This window comes from Schistocerca serialis, chromosome 8, assembly GCF_023864345.2.
Source record: "Schistocerca serialis cubense isolate TAMUIC-IGC-003099 chromosome 8, iqSchSeri2.2, whole genome shotgun sequence".
NCBI classification, from domain to species: Eukaryota; Metazoa; Arthropoda; class Insecta; order Orthoptera; family Acrididae; genus Schistocerca; species Schistocerca serialis.
Window position 1 is genome coordinate 271,500,410 of NC_064645.1, and position 20,109 is coordinate 271,520,518.

Here is a 20,109-nt window from a genome sequence, read left to right on the forward strand (position 1 = left end):
CCATTCCCTTTTTTCTCGTTGATGAAACTATAATCGGTAGATATTAATATTTAAGATAACACGGAACAACACATGTAAAACCATTTTTTGGGGCTGAGCCAACTAAAACGCAGGGACTGTTTATTCAATTTCATCCTACTTGACAGTTTGCGTTCTATAACTTCGTATACTTAGCATATAACTCTTACCTTTCCCTATAAAAATGGAGATGCTTACAGAACTGCTTGTTTTCAGCCATAAATCATGGCCGTGTCAATTCAGACAGCACGCCTTCTCGACATTCGACCACATCCGTTTTTCCTTTATGCATTAGGGACGCACTAAATACGCACTGGCGATTTGTAAACTTTAAACAACAAATAAAGCCTTTACATGTAAGTCACTCGTTGTCCTGCGACCTCCCACGTTGTACGGTACCTGTGGTTAGCCGGCCGGAGTGGCCGAGCGGTTCTAGGCGCTACAGTCTGGAACCGCGCGACCTCTACGGTCGCAGGTTCGAATCCTGCCTCGGGCGTGGATGTATGTGATGTCCTTAGGTTAGTTAGGTTTAAGTAGTTCTAAGTTCTAGGGGACTGATGGCCTCAGAAGTTAAGTCCCACAGCCCTCAGAGCCATTTGAACGTGTGCTGGTTACTAAGGGACGCGCGGTTTGGGCGCCGTGGCACGGATTGCGCGGCCCCTCCCGCCGGAGGTTCGAACCTCCCTTGGGCGTGGGTGTGTGTTCCGTTATTAGCGTAAGTTAGTTTAAGCAGTGTGTAAGTCTGGGGACCAATGACCTCAGAAGTTTAGTCCCTTCGGACTTCACACACATTTGAACATTTGGTTACTAAGGGTCTTACAGAGCACGCTTCCGTTACCCAGGAAATTAGAAAAAAGTGAACAGATTTTAGTCATATTCTCCGCGAGGGTCTTAACATAATTTTGGTTGCGTAATTAATTTTAGAGTAATGGCTCAAAATGTATTACACTGTTAACGTTCAATGCTGTTTCACTGATCAGTGCCCCATATCCAATCTGATTCTGACCTTAAAGACATATCCACGTCAAGAAGACGTATGAGTAAGTGTGGTATGTAAAAATAAGACGTCGTGGATGAAAGACAATGTAAAAAAGATTGATTAGTCTGAAAATGCAGGGAGACCTTGGCAGGGGGGGGGGGAGGGGGTTGGAGGAGGGGCAATTGAAAATATAGCACTAGGCGGCAAAATCTCTGGAGCCAATCCTGATGCTGAATGAGGCATATTCCGTAATTTAGAAAAATTTTCTTAAGCGGCTCCTAGATGATCAAATTATTGCTCTGTATGCCTGAATGTGCAATAATTTGAACGTATGTGGGTTAGGCTGAGAGGTTGTGCAATAATAGTGGTCAAATAAAAACTTTTGAAATCTATTGCTCTACCACCCGTAGGGAAATATTGGCAATATCCGTGCTAGGCGTCCGCGTCTTTGAGCTTCTTTTTGCTCTCTAATGTGTTTATCTAGTGAAGTGATTTCTGAACAAGAAGAAAGAGGAATTTGCGGACAACAAAATGTACAAATAAACACCAGCGTTATGGGAATATAAAAACCGCAGGATTAAGAATGATTCTTATGAGTTGTTGCTCGTTAAACACGGAGAGATCTATGTTTGAAAAATAGATGTCGCCGGCGATCCATTGCTAGCTCGTGAGTGGGTTCCCTTAATGGCATTATATCTACCAATATGGATGGCGGGAAACATGAGATATTAAAAGAGGGCGAGTATTCTTGTGGATGTTGCGACAGATACTGGACAGCTGTACGCTAGCCATCTTTATATTGTCCTGTTGAAAGAGGAGAGATTTTGAGCAGTCTCGTGCCGGGTTTGTTGGACCAGCCCTTTCCAGCAGCTCGATATGGGCTGTGCACGAAAGCGACAGAGGAAAGACTCGAGACTATTTCGGCTTTGCTATGTTAAAGTTCTCATCAACCTTAACTTCAGGGCAGCGCCGAAACAGTTGCCGTACCAAGAAAATGGCGCTATTTCACCTGAGCAACGTGACACACAAGCAGACCGAATATTACGGCCGATTGATAATTTTTACTTTATGGACCGTCTGACTACAACTGAATGAAACACAATTTTCGTGCCATAAGCGTTCGCCTTTATTCTCTGCAAGGCATCTTCAGTGGCCTGGAATATGTACATGTTTTTTCTATTTATTTACATTTTGGTCAATGTACCTATAGGTTATAAACAGTTCTGGTGGTTGGTTGTTGATGTTGTGTAGTAATATTTTGAACTGTAGAAAATCGTCACGCAACCTGTAATTACAGTTCAAAATATTACTACATAAAAGCAAAAACCAACCGCCAGAACTGTTTGTAACCTGTAGATGCATTGACCAACATGTAAACTAAATACGAGCAAAGATATAAACATATTCTAGGTCACTGAAGATGCCTTGCAGAGAGTAAAGACGAAACGCGTATGGCACGAGAATTGTGTTTCATTCAGTTGTAGTCAGACGGTCCATAAAGTAAAAATTATCAATATACTGTAATATTACACGCAACTGAGGAAGACAGGACTACGAAAATTGAAGATGTTAAGCAGACCGAAGTTCTGCAGTGACTGCTGAAGCCGCAACATTTTTATTGCGCTCTAAACATCTGTGGTTTAGCAGAATCGCAGAGAACTATTTCTAGAACTGCATCATAATAAATCTGTTACGAATTAAAAATCTTTACACCAAATTTCAGCAGAGGGCAACTGCGCCCTCTTCCTCTCCTTTGCGGACACCTATGAATGTACGCCGATCTGCAGAATATGTACGTAGGCGCACTATGATTATATAGGGGTCCCTGAACAGGATTTCGTAAACAGTTTTCCAATACCGCTACTGGTTGGTCCTGTAAATACTATTATATCGATTTTCGCTCCCATCTAAACACACAACCATTTTGAAACGTGATTGGGTTATCAGGTTACATCTTTTTATTTTAAAAAGAACTCGGCTGGTCAAGACAATTATTCTTTGTGCAGTGAAGAAGAATTGGAAATATCAGACTGAACTTGAAATTGTTTACCTCTAATATTTATTTGTAGAGAAACAGCCATTGAGCTGACTAAATGAGGAACAAGAACAGCTGAATTCCAGACGCCGTTTGTGTAAAACAACTGACGACCGGAAGGCCGAAATTTAACCTATCTTGAGGAACCGCTTCAGACATTAACATGTAAACACGACGGTGAATAACAGCTTCCGAAATTCGGGTTTCACCTTCGAAAGTCGTGTCGCATATAGTAGTGATGCAGGCGTATCAGAAGAGTGATACGTTTGTTTGCGTGGCCATCTTCCGCAGCAGCTGTTAACAAAAAAATGGCACTGAGTACTATGGGACTTAACTGCTGTGGTCATCAGTCCCCTAGAACTTAGAACTACTTAAACCTAACTAACCTAAGGACATCACAAACATCCATGCCCGAGGCAGGATTCGAACCTGCGACCGTAACGGTCGCACGGTTTATAAAGTTCGTCTGCAGGCTACTTACGGTGTTAGTCTTCATTTCACATCTGCACTTGGCAGTTTTTGGCATTCTGCATTATTTCTTGTGCTGCACTTTTACAACAGACTTTCTTAACTGTTTTTCATTCTTCACTGCCGCAGTGTTTATGCCTATTCGTTTGTTTTCGTTTATGTAAAGAAACACCGTAAGTGGCCTGCAGACGAAGTTTATTTAAAAAAACTGCTATTTTAAACCTAAAACAATAAAAAATGCACAAACGTGTATATCCAAATTACAGAATAACCACAGAAGACGATTTTAAATAAAAGTGAAACGCGTCTGGTTTAATTCTTTTTAATCAGACTGCAGTCAGCTCAAGACAGATAACCTACAGTAACAGAAGAGTGATGTTTGGTGTTCAGGCGAGTTCTCGCAAGGGACCGCTGCCGTGCACCGGTGCTGCCATCTCGCCCTGTATGCTCGTTACGTGTCACTGCCATGTAAGACGCCGTGTGTGGGTTGTTTAGGAGCTTGGACTGTACTTGCGTGCTCCACACAACTGTTGTTTTGTTGGTACTAGTACATGAGCCCAGTTCGCGAATTGCTGCACGTGGTACCGTGCTGCATTCATCGCCGGTTTTTCCGGTACGTAGCTGCTTATGGTGCGCTTATTTTGGACCTGTGATAAATAATAAGAGCGTCGACGCGAGCAATGGCCGTAGTAAAGCGTGGCTCTTCGCTTTTACCAGTAAACCACCGATTCTTTAAAGTTTGAAAAATCGGAATTTCTATCTATGAAACTTTCTACTAACTTTACCTAAATGAGTCAAAATGTTAAAAGTTTTCGAACATGCAAGGAAAGTTTAGAACAGGTTTGAAATTATACTTAGTTAGTGCTGAGTGCACCAATTATCAAACATTCGACGAATATAGTCTGGGTGATTTGCGCTCTATTTCAAGCCGAAGTTTTTCCGCACATCTAAATGTACACTTTTGCAGGTACATTCAGCGATAGATGTGGATACCGCCCGCAGTGTGTGTTGCGAATAGTGCTTGTACTAAATAATTAATAAATTAATCTTCATGTCTGATAAAGTTTGAGTACGCGATCAGTTTTTTTACGTTCAGTATGTTGTAGGGGGGGGGGGGGGGGGGGGGGCTCCATGAGAAGTAGTTTCATAACGGTTTCAAATTAAGTGTAAAGCTTATTGGAAATCGCTAAGTGCTGTCATTCTCAAATACTGGAAGACTTAAGTCCATGCAGTTGCTCGGCTATAGTTATGCTGCCTCGAGAGAGAGTTTCTACCTGAAATACTTCCCTTATTATGTCTTCTAACGCTGAAGATTAGATGGGTAGATCACATAACTAATGATGAAGTATTGAATAGAATTGGGGAGAAGTGGAGTTTGTGGCACAACTTGACAAAAAGAAGGAACCGGTTAGTAGGACATGTTCTGATGCATCAAGGGACCACAAATTTAGCATTGGAGGACAGCATGGAGGGTAAAAATCGTAGAGGGAGACCAAGAGATGAATACACTAAACAGATTCCGAAGGATGTAGGTTGCAGTAAGTACTGGGAGATAAAGAAGCTTGCACAGGATAGGGTAGCATGGAGAGCTGCATCAAACCAGTCTCAGGACTGAAGACCACAACAACAACAACAACAACGTAGATTACATCTTTTAGTGAATATATTAGTAACATTTTAATTTTTAAATCGATAAGTTACGCGACATGTTCAAAATCAGATTTTTGTTGCCGTCAGATTGGCAACTTGCGACTTGTTGCGTGATGATAGCTAAGTAATATAGGTGTTGCGACGGGAGTTTGCAATAACAGCGTGAAATTGGCTGCTGAGCAGTGTAGTTATCGTCTTGGAATGAAAACCAAAGTAGCCCTATATTTCTGACTTAAGCATTTACAGTTCGTACCGAAGTTGAAAACCGAAAAATACGTAATTGACAATACTTCGCGCGTTAGAAAAGCACAATTTAGCTATAAATACACGATAAGTGAAGGAAACGCAATTGCTTTACTGACTCATTGATGTCTACTGTCCAGTCGTTAAAACTCTTAACTTTTATTTTCATGTTGAAGTTAAAACTATTAGAACTACAATTATATAGACAGTGTTTAGAATTGTCAATTAGAACTGCAAACGTCAATAATTTCATAGTAGCTGATGACTGCTACAGTATTTGGAATTTTCCTAATGTCCTTCAAAGCGGAACATTCGAATTATTTGCCATGTCATTTCTGGTGGCATGTTCAAAAGCTACGACCATTGTTAAATTAAAAGGACTGTCAGACTAATTTGTTCACAAACGTTCATGATGGTGCTTACGAAAAACAGTATATGGTGGAACATTTAGTCTTTGGCTTTCCGTGTTTGTTCGACGGATGACTATAAATTACTGATACCAATGCTTTTGTTATTATAGTCTATGACGCTACTCCACTTTTGCCCAATTTAAAACCTAACAAATAGAATCAGTTGATGACAAAGAATGTTCCAAAACTAAATTGCCATGAGCACGATGAAGTGCTGTTACGGAATACTGTAACTTAAACGGAGAATATTAGCCACAAAAATATCTGAAAGTACTGAATACTATCTTATTGGAAAAAAAACTTCATAACCAGCAAACGTGCCCGAGCGAGGTGGCTAACACACTGGATTCGTATCCGGGAGGACGACTGTTCAAAATGGCGTCCGGATATCCAGATTTAGATTTTCCGTGATTTCCCTGATTCTCTCCAGGCAAATTCCGGATGTTTCCTGTGAAAAGAGCACGTTATCAGAGTTTGGGATTCGTCACTGATGGTCGTATCGTACTAAATTCCGGACCTAACCTTGAAAGTTACTGATACATGTTTGCAACTAGAGTTTTGCGGTTGCAGATCCGGCCGTCGTTAAAACAATTCCTGATTTCTCCGTAGCCTTTCATACAGTGTTGGCGGTTATCCTTCCGAGGGATGGGGCGTTTACTATCTCGAAGAGGAGTAGATTGTGTATTGTGCTCCACGGTTTACCCTCCGCGATGGAAGTACTAGCACAAGACAGCAGCCACACGCGAACTAAAAGTCAGTGTGTATGGGGGGCGTTAAAGCATGCACCGAGTAAAAGTTTGTTCGTACAAATTGTTGTAGCTTGGTCCGGAGAGCATTTTTGGAGGTTTTTGAAGAAACTTTTACTGATGTTTGGATTTGACCAGCATACAGTCTAGCCCTTGGGGGGGGGGGGGGGTTGTTACATTAAAACTAAGTTCAAGATGCCTGTTTCACACCCTGCTGAAACAGTAGTAAATTTTACGAAGGTTTAGCAATCTACGGTTGACAGAGATTGTGACGTTTACCTGTAGCGTAGCCAAGAGATCACTTTTCTTTAAACACAGGAAGTAGATGACTTGTCTACATAATATTTCGTAATCTGACTTGAAACATATATGTGATATATAATGGGGAAAGGTTGTTACCAAAAATCCCTAGAATTTCTTGTACGATTTACCTCAATTTGTGATGCCTACGAAACCAAATATATAGTGATGGACAGCAATATCTATTGCGAGAATAAATTACAGCGGCAATATCCCTCTTGGAAATACTGCCATCAGACTTAGATCGCAGGACGAGCGATTAGTTATTGGTTAGTTACCGTTGTTAGACATATACTCAAAAAGATGGTTTGTTTCATATTTTTATTACGAAAATCCACAGTGCCATACGAACGATAAGGCGGGTCATGGATATAGTACCAACAAAAGTAACTAGATCGCGTGCCGATCAAAAGATCGAACAAAACCAGTGATTCTCGAACTGTGACGTAAACTGTTCGAACGGATCTAGACGTGCTCAAACACAGCCCTACTTGAAACAGTGAAAACTGAGCTGAAACAATAGACTAATTCTCCAAAAACTTATTGCAAAATGTAATAGCTGGTGCAACTAATCATCTTTCCATACAGAGAAAATATGAAGTGCGAAAATTTGTTTGAAGTGTATTAAAAATAATTGGTCCTGTGTCACTTTGTGTGGCAAGGCACTGCAGCAAGTAAACTACAAATGCTGAATGGCATCGTGAACCAGGCACCAGGGTAGCATTCAATTTGGGATATCATCACAGCAATGTTGAATCTCTCTCACGTGGTTCGATACAATGTCGTGTGCCAGAAGTCTTTGTGAAATGGCAGTAGGGTAGCTGCGGCCCGGGACGGCGTGGGCGCCGTGCAACTGACTCAGCTGTCCCCGGGCGCCTTTCGGCTTATCACGTTAGCGCTGTCCCATTTCGCGGGGATGGCAGGCGGAAAGAAACTTCCTGCTTTGACCCTCGACCCGTGTCGTCCTAGCGGCGGAGACCGCGGGTAGCTCTTCTGCAGCGTCTGAAACCCAACTGCATCGTCAAAGGCAGAAAACAGCACTGTAGTGTTCCTAGTACGTTTAACGCGACAGTAAAAAAAAAATTGCGCGTTCGTTATTACCTCAATTGGAGTCATGTTCTCACGCTATACCGAGTACAGCGTGGGGGATGTTTCCAGAATGAAGGAAGATTCATATCAGCGCACATTCCGCTGCAGAGTGAAATTGTCATTCTGGAAATATCCCCCAGGCTGTGGCTAAGCCATGTCTCCTTAATATCCTTTCTTTCAGGAGTGCTAGTTCTGCAAGGCTAGCAGGAGAGCTTCTGTAAAGTTTGGAAGGTAGGAGACGAGGTACTGGCAGAAGTAAAGCTGTGAGGACGGGGCGTGAGTCGTGCTTCGGTAGCTCAGTCGATCGAGCACTTGCCCGCGAAAGGCAAAGGTCCCGAGTTCGAGTCTCGGTCCAGCTCACAGTTTTAACCTGCCAGGAACTTTCATATCAGCACGCACTCCGCTGCAGAGTGAAAATCTCATCCTGGAATTTTGCAATTGTTTATGACCCAACTCGCCAGTCAACTAGAGTATCGAAATTCTAAACATTACTCAGAACTGGATGACAATGCAATATAAACTCGCTGTCTTGTCTGTCAGATCGACTTAGCTGCCGTGGGGATGGGGGTGAAAAGGGTTAACCCTTGACATCTGAGCTGCCCTGCAGGACCACCATGTTGTGCGGGTTGTATTGAAATGCAAGCCAGGGGATGTATGTGGAACTAGATAACGGGCGTTAGACGGCACCGTCTCTGCAGTGCTGCCATGGCAGGGTCGCTTTACCGTCGCCACCTCGCTGCCCAGTTGGTATTGGCGGCCGCATAAATAGCTAGGAGCGCCACAGTTCTTTCAGGTGTGTGTTCGCTGTGCTCTCTTATCGTTCTCATTACGCGCCATTGCTTCGTTTACGACTTACGTTTTCGCTCTTGCTCTACTTCTTTGAACTTTGTATGCTACTGTGTCCTCTGTTCGTTGTGCTACTGTGCCCTGTGTTGGCGTAACCCCCTCTTGTTTGTTGTCGTACTGTTCATACTCAGGTGACGGCCAGAATCTTCTGGTTGTGAGAGTCGTTCCCAGTCATTGTCAGAGTCCCAGTTACAATAATCCAAGAAGCAGAAAATAATTATTTAAATAAAAATTTTAGTATAATACATTTTTAAATTGGACTAAAAACCAAAAAATAATTTCTTTGTCTCACAGATTCTTAGCCCCCCTCAGATAGTTCTGAAAATTTTTAATGTTGTTGCTGCTGTGGTGAGACTGGTTTGATGCAGCTCTCCATGCTACTCTATCCTGTGCAAGCTTCATCTCCCAGTACCTACTGCCACCTATGTCCCTCTGAATCTGTTGCGATCCCTTGATGCTTCAGAACATGTCCTACCAACCGATCCCTTCTTCTAGTCAAGGTGTGCTACAAATATCACTTCTCCATAATTCTGTTCAATACCTCCTCATTAGTTGTGTGATCTGCCCATCTAATCTTCAGCATTCTTCTGTAGCACCACATTTCAAATCTTCTATTCTCTTCTTGTCCAAACTATTTATCGTCCATGTTTCACTTCCATACGTGGCTACACTCCATACAAATACTTTCAGAAACGACTTCCAGACACTTAAATCTATACTCGATGTTAACAAATTTCTCTTCTTCAGAAATGATTTCCTTGCCATTGCCAGTCTACATTTTATATCCTCTCTACTTCGACCATCATCAGTTATTTTGCTCCCCAAATAGCATAACTCCTTTACTACTTTAAGCGTCTCATTTCCTAATCTAATCTAATACCCTCAGCATAACCAGATTTAATTCGACTACATTCCATTATCCTCGTTTTGCTTTTGTTGATGTTCATCTTATATCCTCCTCTCAAGACACTGTCCATTCCGTTCAACTGCTCTTCCAGGTCCTATGCTGTCTCTGACAGAATTACAATGTCATCGGCGAACCTCAAAGTTTTTATTTCTTCTCCATGGATTTTAATTTCTACTCGGAATTTTTCTTTTGTTTCCTTTAATGCTTGCTCAATATACAGATTGAATAACATCGGGAATAGGCTACAACCCTGTCTCACTCCCTTCCCAATCAGTGTTTCCCTTTCATGCCCCTCGACTCTTATAACTGCCATCTGCTTTCTGTACAAATTGTAAATAGTCTTTCGCTCCCTGTATTTTACCCCTGCCACCTTCAGAATTTGAAAGAGTATTTCAGTAATTTTTAATAGCTGCGAAAATATTAATTGTTAGATTTGTAAGAAAAACGTGTTGTGCGTGCAGTAGATGAGTTTGGAGGTGAACTATTTATCCATGAGTTACGTGTTATGTATGCACGATGATTTCTTTGTAAGTCTGACAATTAACATTTTCATAGCTATTAAAAATTCATAACCACAGATTTTCAGAAATCTCTTTATGGAGTAAGGAATCTGTACGGAACTTTGAGAAATAATTTTATCCTTTAGTCTGGTTAAAAAAAGTGTCATCAATTTAGTTAAATCATTATTCTGAAAATGCCTCGTACATCTAAATAAATACGATATGTGTTAGTAAAACACTGAAAGATTTTAGACTGCCATGGTTCCAAAAACAAATACCAACTTGTTTATATTTGACGACTACTTTCAGGCGTTTAGCTAGTCGATTGCCATCTACTTCGTTAGGTGTGCTGTAATATTTTGTTCATTATCGTCATTTAAAGATTCTGTATGAACCGAAAAATGAATCTAACTGAACACTTCTGGGCTATGATTTTGTTTACGATTTTAATAATCATTAACGCCTAAACATTGTGAAGATCGGAGTAAAAATGCATTTGGCGAAAAAGCCCCATCTAAGACAATTTATATTTGAATGGTGGTTCCAGAGACCTTTTCACGTCTCGGACATCTGTGATGTATGCTGTTCAAGTTTAGGGGGAATACCAAGTGAGTTGAGGTGTGAATGGGAATTAGGGAATGCAAAGCCAGTGGGGCGTAGTGGTTAAGTGCATTAGTGTGTGGAGTTACGCAAAGTCACTCTGCCGGTGTGGCGTAGTACATCTGCCTAGTGAGCAGGAGACGGGATCAGATCCTGATCTAGTACAAATTTTCATTTGTCGCTTCAATCTGCGTATATAATTTATAATTGGTACACCGAATTCAAAGTCAATCTCCAGCGTAGCTGTCAAGCGAAGGATCTAGGTTCGATTCCCGATACTGCCACAAGATGTTTTTCTACGTGGGAGGACTGGAACGTGGTGCAGTCAGCCGCGTGAGGCTAACTGAGTAGATACTTGATCGAGTAGTAGTGGTTCCAAGGTCAAGAAACGCCCGGGAGAGCAGTGTGCCGACAAGATCCCCTCCCTACCGCATCGAACGACGCCAATGGTAAAAGGATCTCTTGGCCCGTCTAGTGCCAGAACATGGAACTTCATCTTTCAGCGATTGTGAAAGAGATCGACCAACATCTCACGAATTCTTTCGAGCTGCCTTGGCCATTAGTATGAGTAAAATCGAAGACATTTTACAACAGTTAGACGTGAGACCATAATCCTCGCTATATCAACGCATTTTTCATAATGCGCATTACCAGGGTGAGGGGGGGGGTCGTTCTTTACGCCCACTCTAAATAAAAATTCGTTAATGTTTACTTATATTAACAACATACACTATAGAGAGATATTGATGTGTAAATAGGTTCCAGAGCCTGAAAATATCTTTCGGCGCACTCTTAACAGTATCAGTGCACTTTAAAGCCTCAGACATCTATGGTGTATGCTGCTAAGAGTGTACTATGAGGGGGAGGGGGGTGGGAACGTCGACGACGACTACTTTATGGCCACCCTAGAAAAGAATTTATTAAATGCAAATAATTGTTTCCAGAATGAGATTTTCACTCTGCAGCGGAGTGTGCGCTGATATGGAACTTCCTGGCAGATTAAAACTGTGTGTCGGACCGAGACTCGAACTCGGGACCTTTGCCTTTCGCGGGCAATTGCTCTTCCATCTGAGCTACCCCAGAAAGTTCAATATCAGCGCACACTCCGCTCCAGAGTGAAAATGTCATTCTAGAAACATCCCCCAGGCTGTGGCTAAGCCATGTCTCCACAATATCCTTTCTTTCAGGAGTGCTAGTTCTGCAGGTTCACAGGAGAGCTTCTGTAAAGTTTGGAAGGTAGGAGACGAGGTACTGGCAGAAGTAAAGCTGTGAGGACGGGGCGTGAGTCTTGTTTGGGTATCTCAGATGGTAGAGCACTTGCCCGCGGAAGGCAAAGGTCCCGAGTTCGAGTCTCGGTTCGACACACAGTATTAATCTGCCAGGAAGTTTCAAATAATTGTTGCTGACTTTTGCACAAAATATAATTTTTTTAGAGATATTGATGTGTAAGGAATGTCTATAAACTCGAAAATATTGAATATAACATCCATTAGGGAAAGTGACATCTATTACTAAGACTTAAATTTTCGGGTTAGGTTTAATTGAAAAATTTAAAACATTTATGGAATCTGGCAGAAGAATTCGTTAAAAAACAAATACTTTCTTCGAAATTGTAAAAATTAACTGGCTAGCTTACAGTACTTTTAAAAACTAATCATTACTTGATTTTCTAACAAGGGAACCTCCCCATCGCACCCCCCTCAGATTTAGTTATAACTTGGCACAGTGGATAGGCCTTGATAAACTGAACACAGATCAATTGAGAAAACAGGAAGAAGTTGTGTGGAACTGTGAAAAAATAAGCAAAATATACAAACTGGTCATCAGTCTTGGCCACATAGGCAACATAAAGGAGAACGTGAGCTCAGGAGCGCCGTGGTCCCGTGGTAGGGTGAGCAGCTGCAGAAGGAGAGGTCCTTGGTTCAAGTCTTCCCACGAGTGAAAATTTTACTTTCTTTATTTTTGCATAGTTATTATCTGTCCGTTCGTTCATTGACGTCTCTGTTCACTGTAATAAGTTTAGTGTCTGTGTTTTGCGACCGCATCGCAAAACCGTGCTATTAGTAGACGAAAGGTGGTGCCTCTCCAATCGGAACCGAAAACATTTGATCGCAAGGTCATAGGTCAACCGATTCATCCACAGGATAACACATCTGATATATTCTATACGACACTGGTGACGGCATGTGCGTCATATGACAGGAATATGTTGTCGACCCACCTAACTTGTACACTTGGCGAATGGGTAAAAAGATTCTTCTACCTTGCCCGATGTAGGTTTTCTTGTGGATGTGATAATCACTCCCAAAAAAGTGATTAAAACATAAGAGTTTGTCACATAAACTGAAAATAAAAAATTAAAGTTTTCACTCGATGGAAGATTTGAACCAAGGACCTTTCGTTCCGCAACTGCTCACGTTACCACGAGACCACGGCGCTGCTGCGGTCCCAGCGTCCTGAATGTTGCCTATCTTGCCATGAACTACTCATTTTGTATATTTTGCTTATTTTTTCACAGTTCCACACAACTTCTTCCTGTTTTCTCAATTGATCTGTGTTCAGTTTTTCAAGGCCTATCCACTGTGCCAACTTATAACTAAATCTGAGGGGGGTGCGATGGGGAGGTTCCCTTGTAAGAATTGTCATTGTCGCCCTCGTATGTTGTGCCGCTGAGGATAGCCACCTGGTCAGTCACAAAATTTAAAATAAATCCTGCGTAGCCAATGTCGACGTTTGTCACCACCTGACCGAAGGAATGTGTGTCCTCTCAGGCAAATCTCTACGCCGGACGACTCTGGGTGCGCGACCCCCGACTCGGCGGAGCACCAGCAGCAGCAGGGGCGGTGCCGGTGGCGGCAGCTGCAGTTCGCGCACCACGACGTGCAGTCGCTGACGGCCGGCTCGCTGGGCTGCGCCGCTCTGCGCCTGCGCGGCCTGCAGCTGGCGCGCCGCCGCAACACGGCCACCGGCGCCTCGGCCGCGTCGGGGGCGGCGGCCGGCGTGGGCGGCGGCGGCGCGGGGGCGGCAGCGGCGGCCAGGGCCGCCACGCCGGAGTCGCCCGCCGACTCGGGGCCCGACGCCGCCCCCGAGGAGCACGACCCGGGCGACGGCCGCTGCAACGACCTGCTAGAGAGGTGCGTGTGTGCCGAGGAGAAAGGGAAATGACGAATGATTGGTACTGATAGCTCGCGCAGCGAGGTGGCATTGTTATCATACGTGGCTTCAGGCGCCCTGTGGCTAGTACTCAGGTATTCGATTAGCGAGAACAAAAACTGAGGAGAACGTGCAGGTCATATTTGTTTCCGTAATTTGTTGGAAGCTGGGGTTTCTTTTGTGTGACAACTTAGAGCAGTTCAGTCTGCTTCAAATCTTTTACGTCCACACCCCGTCTCTTACGTCCACACCCCGTCTTTTACGTCCACCGAATAATTGTCTTTCTCTGTTGCCGTAATTGGTATTCTATCATGAACAGCTGAACAATATGAGACATTATCCGTAACAGTCATTTATAACCTTGTTAAATTTATGCTAAGCGTTGTTTCAGAGGCAGGAGAAGATAAAGGGATGAAGCAGAAATACCAACAATGGAGGGAGTGGAGTTAGTGATATATATAAATTGTAAAATAACCATGCACATGGTCGAGATGGGATAGTGTCACAACTTATAAAATTTGGCAGTCATCGTCTAATATGTGAAACACGGGCACTAATAAATAACGTTCAGGAAAATGAAAACATGCCTGGATGTGATTTGAGAGTTTGTGCAGGTATCGGTCAGTGTGTGTTGGTTTTTGATACATGCTGTGTCCCAGGCTTCCACCATCCTTTGTCACAAGCACATCTAGAAAGGGTAGCTATTTGTCCTTTCCTACTTCCATGGTAGATTTTATGTTGGCATAGAGGCTGTTCAAGTGTGTTTGGAAGGCCCTAGTTTTAGTTTCCTCAGCTTCTCAATGAAATGTCCTGAGTCTTTTATGTATATGTCAGGTTTCCCCAAAAGTGACTGGAGCAGATAGACAAGTGTTTTGCCAGTTTGTGTGTCGGTCAGCCAGGAATGCTAACAGTCAGTCTTAATGGAACATTATTCATATAGATCTTTGGTAATCCATATAGTTGAAGTAGTAGGGCTTCTGTCTTGTGCAAGTTCCTCTACAGAGTGATTTTTTTCTCCATAGTGTACAAACTCCAGGGATTGATTGATGAGAGAATATTGTGCAAAAAAGGTCTAGTGAACTTATCCCCAGAAATACATGGTTTCCATGCTAGAGACCATTTGTTCAATCATACTTTTAACAGAGACTGCAGTCTAATATGCGTCGTACCGTGTAGCTACAGCATGCTTGGTTTCTTCCTACAAGTTGGTACTGTTCCTCATAGGTCTTGTTCTAGCACCCTCTCCTGCCATAGTAATCGGTAATGTCGTGTCCAATTCAGTTCTTTTGCTGACTCACGTTGTAGTGGATGTGATACAGCACTCTACAAAGTGGTTCCGTATTCAGATTGAGTGCTTGCCATCATGGTGTTTACTTGCAGAAAGGCAAATTGCAGCATGTGGCAGGCACCAAGGTTGTATCAGGAGACCTATCCCTGCCAATAATAACCACAGCATTCAATGTTTGCAACAGTGTTTTGTTGTTTGTCTGAGACAGGGTCATTTCAGGAAGCAGGAAATCATGAAGGAATACCCGAAAAATTTGACCAGACGTGGAGAAAAATGTGATGAATACTGTGGAAGGCATCTGCCACGTCAGTACCAGGCAGTTGGCCCACCAGTACTGGGTAAGCCAGATGACTTTGTGGAACATTCTCTATGACAATTGTTACTATCCTTATCAGTTACAGTATGTGCAGGGCTTACTAGAAACAGTCTTTAGACTGCAAGAACAGTTTTGTCACACTTCACCAGGCAGCCACGATTCCGGCCTTTGCGTCATCCATTCTATCCACAGATGAGGCTATCTTTATGTGGAGTGGTATCTTCAACTTTCTTAACAGTCATCTGTGAGATAGTATGCAGAATTCTCATGGTACAGTGATGGCGAATCATCAGGATCAGTGCAGCTGGAATGTGTGGGCCAGGATAATTGGCGACTGTATTTTGGCACCAATCTTCCTCCCACATCGCCTAACAGGCCAAAACTATCAGCATTTCTTGTGGGGTGACTTAGCCTCCTCTGCTGGAAGAAGTGTTATTGATGATTGGAGGGTTAAGTGGCTGCTACATGATGATGCTCCAGCACACTTGACCATTAAATGTCCAAACATATCTCAGTCAGTGTCTTCCCCAGTCAATGAATTAGATGAGGGGCTCCAGTTGCATGGCCTGCTCGTTCACCGATCCCAACCCTTGGGATTTCTGGTTATGGGATAATCTCAAAATATCATGTATGCAGAGCCCATTCCAGATGTGGAGACACTGGAGCAGTATATTTATGCTGTCTTTGCACTGTTTGGATGCAGTGTAGCTGATGTGAATGCATGAGACAGAACACTCTACGGCACGTACATGCGTGTATCGAGGCACATGGAAACCATTTTAGCACATACTGTAACTGTGGCTGCATGGTACAGCATATATTAGACTGCAATCTCTGAAACAATATACGATTGGGAAACCATGCATTTCCAGACATATTTTGTTCCCTAACCTCTCATTGATCAGTCCCTAGAGTTTGTACGTGGTGGAAAAATACATGTCCACTGAGAGAGAAGACACCCTGAATAACCTCTTCGTATGCCATGTGATCCACTGTGTTGGATATGTGTTTAGTGTTGTGTGTGTTATCAGATCTACTGAAGTAAAGATTAACACAGCAGAAACAGACATAATAAAGTATTAAATGAAATGTGCTGTATGTTGAGGATGTAGGCAGCAGAAAGCAGAGCAGAAAATTAAAAAGAGAGAGACCCTGTTTTCACAGTGCTGCCAAGAAAGACATGTCATTGAAACCTCGAACACAATTCATGGTAACAGTGGTTTGTACATGGCAAAAGCTTTTGGCAGACTTTGGTTCACCAGTGACTTGAAATCTTAAATCTTGACTTCTTGGAAAAAATTGTTTTTCTTATCAGTGTCTCCATTGTAAATCTGTTGCACAGTTTCAGCAGGAATCAGTAGTTATCCTTGCATACTGTCAGTTTCAGAATTAGTATTCATCCTCGAAAGTAAGTCACATTTTTAAGAAATGTCATACTGCCCTTTCCCTCCTCCATTTATTCATCCACAGTGACAGAAATCATCTTTTCATGTTGTTCACTGCACATACTAATGCACCTCCTGCAGTGAAAGCAAAGACTGATCATTTCCTTGTAGCACTTTATGCACACTGCTTGTTCTCTGTGCATGTAGTACTGATGTCCACTTTGTGGCACATCTAACCATATGTGGCTTTCCACGTTCATTTAAACCTGCTCTTCGAGGAACATGTAAATTGTTCCTAATATATGAGAGGCATTCACAAAGTTTAAATGATCAATTTAAAGAAATAAAATTATGTAATTAATTTGACTGTCTGCAGTCCTGTTGTACATAAAAATATGTGGATCACAATACTGAAGTATACCATTAGAGGAGACAAAACAAAATGGCGCAGTTGATATAGTGTGCATCATGTCATTATAGTGAAACTACCTTCCGTATTTCTTGTACAGACCGGAATACTGTGTTCTCTCAAAATTAAGGGAGAGTCTATTGTGAGAGAACTACTTAATAATTCTTTAAAAGTTATCATAACCAACACTTCTATGCTTTTTCTCTAGAGGGATTTATTAGAATACAGAAAGTACCATTTCTGTTTGATGAATGTTAAGTGCAACCCAAAATCTAACCACTAACTGATTTCTCCCCTGTGACTAAAATTTTCTCTTCTTCCGACATCTTTAGATTTATTCACTTCAACTTTTTACATTCTGTTTAAGAAAGATTCAAACCAGTTATTTATAAACCCATGAATTCCCTAAAACATAAGTTTTTCTAAGAGAACAAAAGGGTCCATGCAGTCAATAGTTGGTTAATGACTTGTGCAGAGAGAGGATTACAACGGAGTTGGTGTGTTACATTGTAGCTGCCCATTCTTCCGGAATGAAGTGGGTGGCGAGGCGGAGCGTGTTGTGAGCCTGACACGAGGTGGTGGTGGCAGCAGTGGTGGTGGTGGAGGTGGTCGAGCGCCACCACTACACCGTCCGCCACTGGCCGCAGGGGTCAGTGTGCTGGAGTTCCCGGCTGGCGAGTCCCACTGGCGGTCCGGTGCCTGTCCACTGCGCCGGCAGCGTGCAGCCATCGAGGGGGTCGACCGTGGCGCACTCTACTACCGCAACTACTTCCACAACCAGGGTATGTCTTTACGTCTGCGCCACTAATCTGCAATTCCTGCACAAGTATTTGGCTGTACGTCAGAGCTTCTGTGGCATCACGCAATCACATTTGGAGCTGCTACCACAATCTGTACTCTCACTGATGACGCTTTGTCAGCAGATGGGGAATTAAATTTGCATAGTTACTCCATTACATTTACCTAAATCATGGTCATCAGGCTTGCTTTGACGCCGAGACAGGATTAAATTTCTCACAACTCCAAATGTCAAAGCCCTATAGCCACCTAAATACTTTCAGTAAAGAATACATCGGGCCACTTGACTGGAATATTTTCACCATTGACTGTTCACTCCACTGCATCCAACTGGCCACTAACTACTTCTGCCAATAATAACCACCCAACGAAACAATAGTACAGTTCATTCAATAGGGAACAAAGAAATTTATTAATTAACACATGCCATGAACTAACTATCAAAGTGCAACATTATCACCGCCACCTCCAGCTAGCTCCATGCTCTACTGTGAGGTCTCCTTTTTACCGAACAAGTCCATACTCACAGCCGGACGGTGTGGCCATGCGGTTAAAGGCGCTTCAGTCTGGAACTGCGTGACCGCTATGGTCGCAGGGTCGAATCCTGCCTCGGGCATGGATGTGTGTGATGTCCTTAGGTTAGTTAGGTTTAATTAGTTCTAAGTTCTAGGCGACTGATGACCTCAGCAGTTAAGCCGCATAGTGCTCAGAGCCATCCATACTCACTAAATTGGAGCAACTGCAGAGAAAACAGGACAGTGCCTAAGCAGAAGTCCACACCACCTGGTAAAGCACTTCAGATTCTCTACCTTCCATTTTTTACTAAGTAACTTAATTACTCTCGAAGGATAACCTGTACTTCGAAGTACAAGATGAAAACACCACCTCTGCCCCAGAGGGCACACAGCTTCCACATGCCATGAGAGCTGCTGATACTCCTAGATTTTGCAAGCTCCAAACTGCTCCACAAAATTATTCTGCTTTCAGGCCATCTAGAAAATCTAAAACGGTAGCAAAATTTAGGCAGTTTCATAGGCCATTTCCTACTCCTGCTGCTAATAGAGATTCTGTAAGATGCTACCTCCTGACAGGGCTCTTAGAACTTTTTCTGCAATGGGTATCTGGAAACACTGGTCATCATGGAGAACAGCAGTTAGAATTGCTGTAGGTGTGTGTTCTAGGATGTTGCACCACACCAGAAAACTCCCAATGAGGAAAAAGTTCCGAACGTCCCTGTTACATTGCACCTTTCTGCAGAGGTGGTTTTATTACTGCTTTCTTGCTTCTCACAAAGGCAGTTTCTTTCCACACTGCTAGATTATGCCTTACTGTTCACTCACCAACATTGGTAGTTCATCCACAACTTTAAGAAGATAGATTTTCAGAGGAAATATTTATAATGAGCATAACTTTATTTTAAATTTTTGTCAACTGTAAATTGAAGTTACTCCCACCATTTTTGTCAGCTACTGAGGGAGTCGGCACCAACACAAACAAGGAAGAAGACAAGTTGCAATGGCTGGCAGCAGGAATCCAGAAATGATCTGTACATTAAACTTTCAAATTATTACAGTACTTTATTTCTAAAAAGAAAATAAACCTAACTTATCTTTATGAAGTGGCCGCTGTGCCTCCTACTTGCAAGTAAGTTAGCTACTATTATTACTTGCAGAATGAAGGGAATAAGTACTTTTCTGTGAAGTACTAAGAGTCGAGAGAGGCTCGTAGCACTAGCAGCGCTTCCCATTAAGGAGGCTCTGTATGGTTTCCTAGACTTCAGTGAATGTGTTGTTGACAGATTCTCTGCACTTAAGGAGAGGAGAATGGGATTTTCTTGCAAACACTCATCATAAAGGAAGTGTCATTCTTTATAGCAATTATTTTATTTATTTTTGGCCTTTTTATGATGTATGGAAGTTTCTCGTTCATCTTCCTGTGAACACGTAAAAAAACCTCCACAATCCGCCAC

At 42.7% G+C, this 20,109-nt stretch overlaps 1 protein-coding gene across 1 annotated transcript in view; it reads left to right on the forward strand.

Annotated features, from left to right (window-relative positions):
• The window catches only part of LOC126416966 (signal-induced proliferation-associated 1-like protein 2), a 153,460-nt gene that overhangs the window by 33,858 nt on the left and 99,493 nt on the right, over positions 1-20,109 (forward strand). The window contains exons 3-4 of the mRNA XM_050084847.1: positions 13,563-13,925; positions 17,856-18,124. Of these exons, the coding sequence (XP_049940804.1) occupies positions 13,563-13,925; positions 17,856-18,124 (632 nt within the window). The remainder of the gene's footprint in view (positions 1-13,562; positions 13,926-17,855; positions 18,125-20,109) is intronic.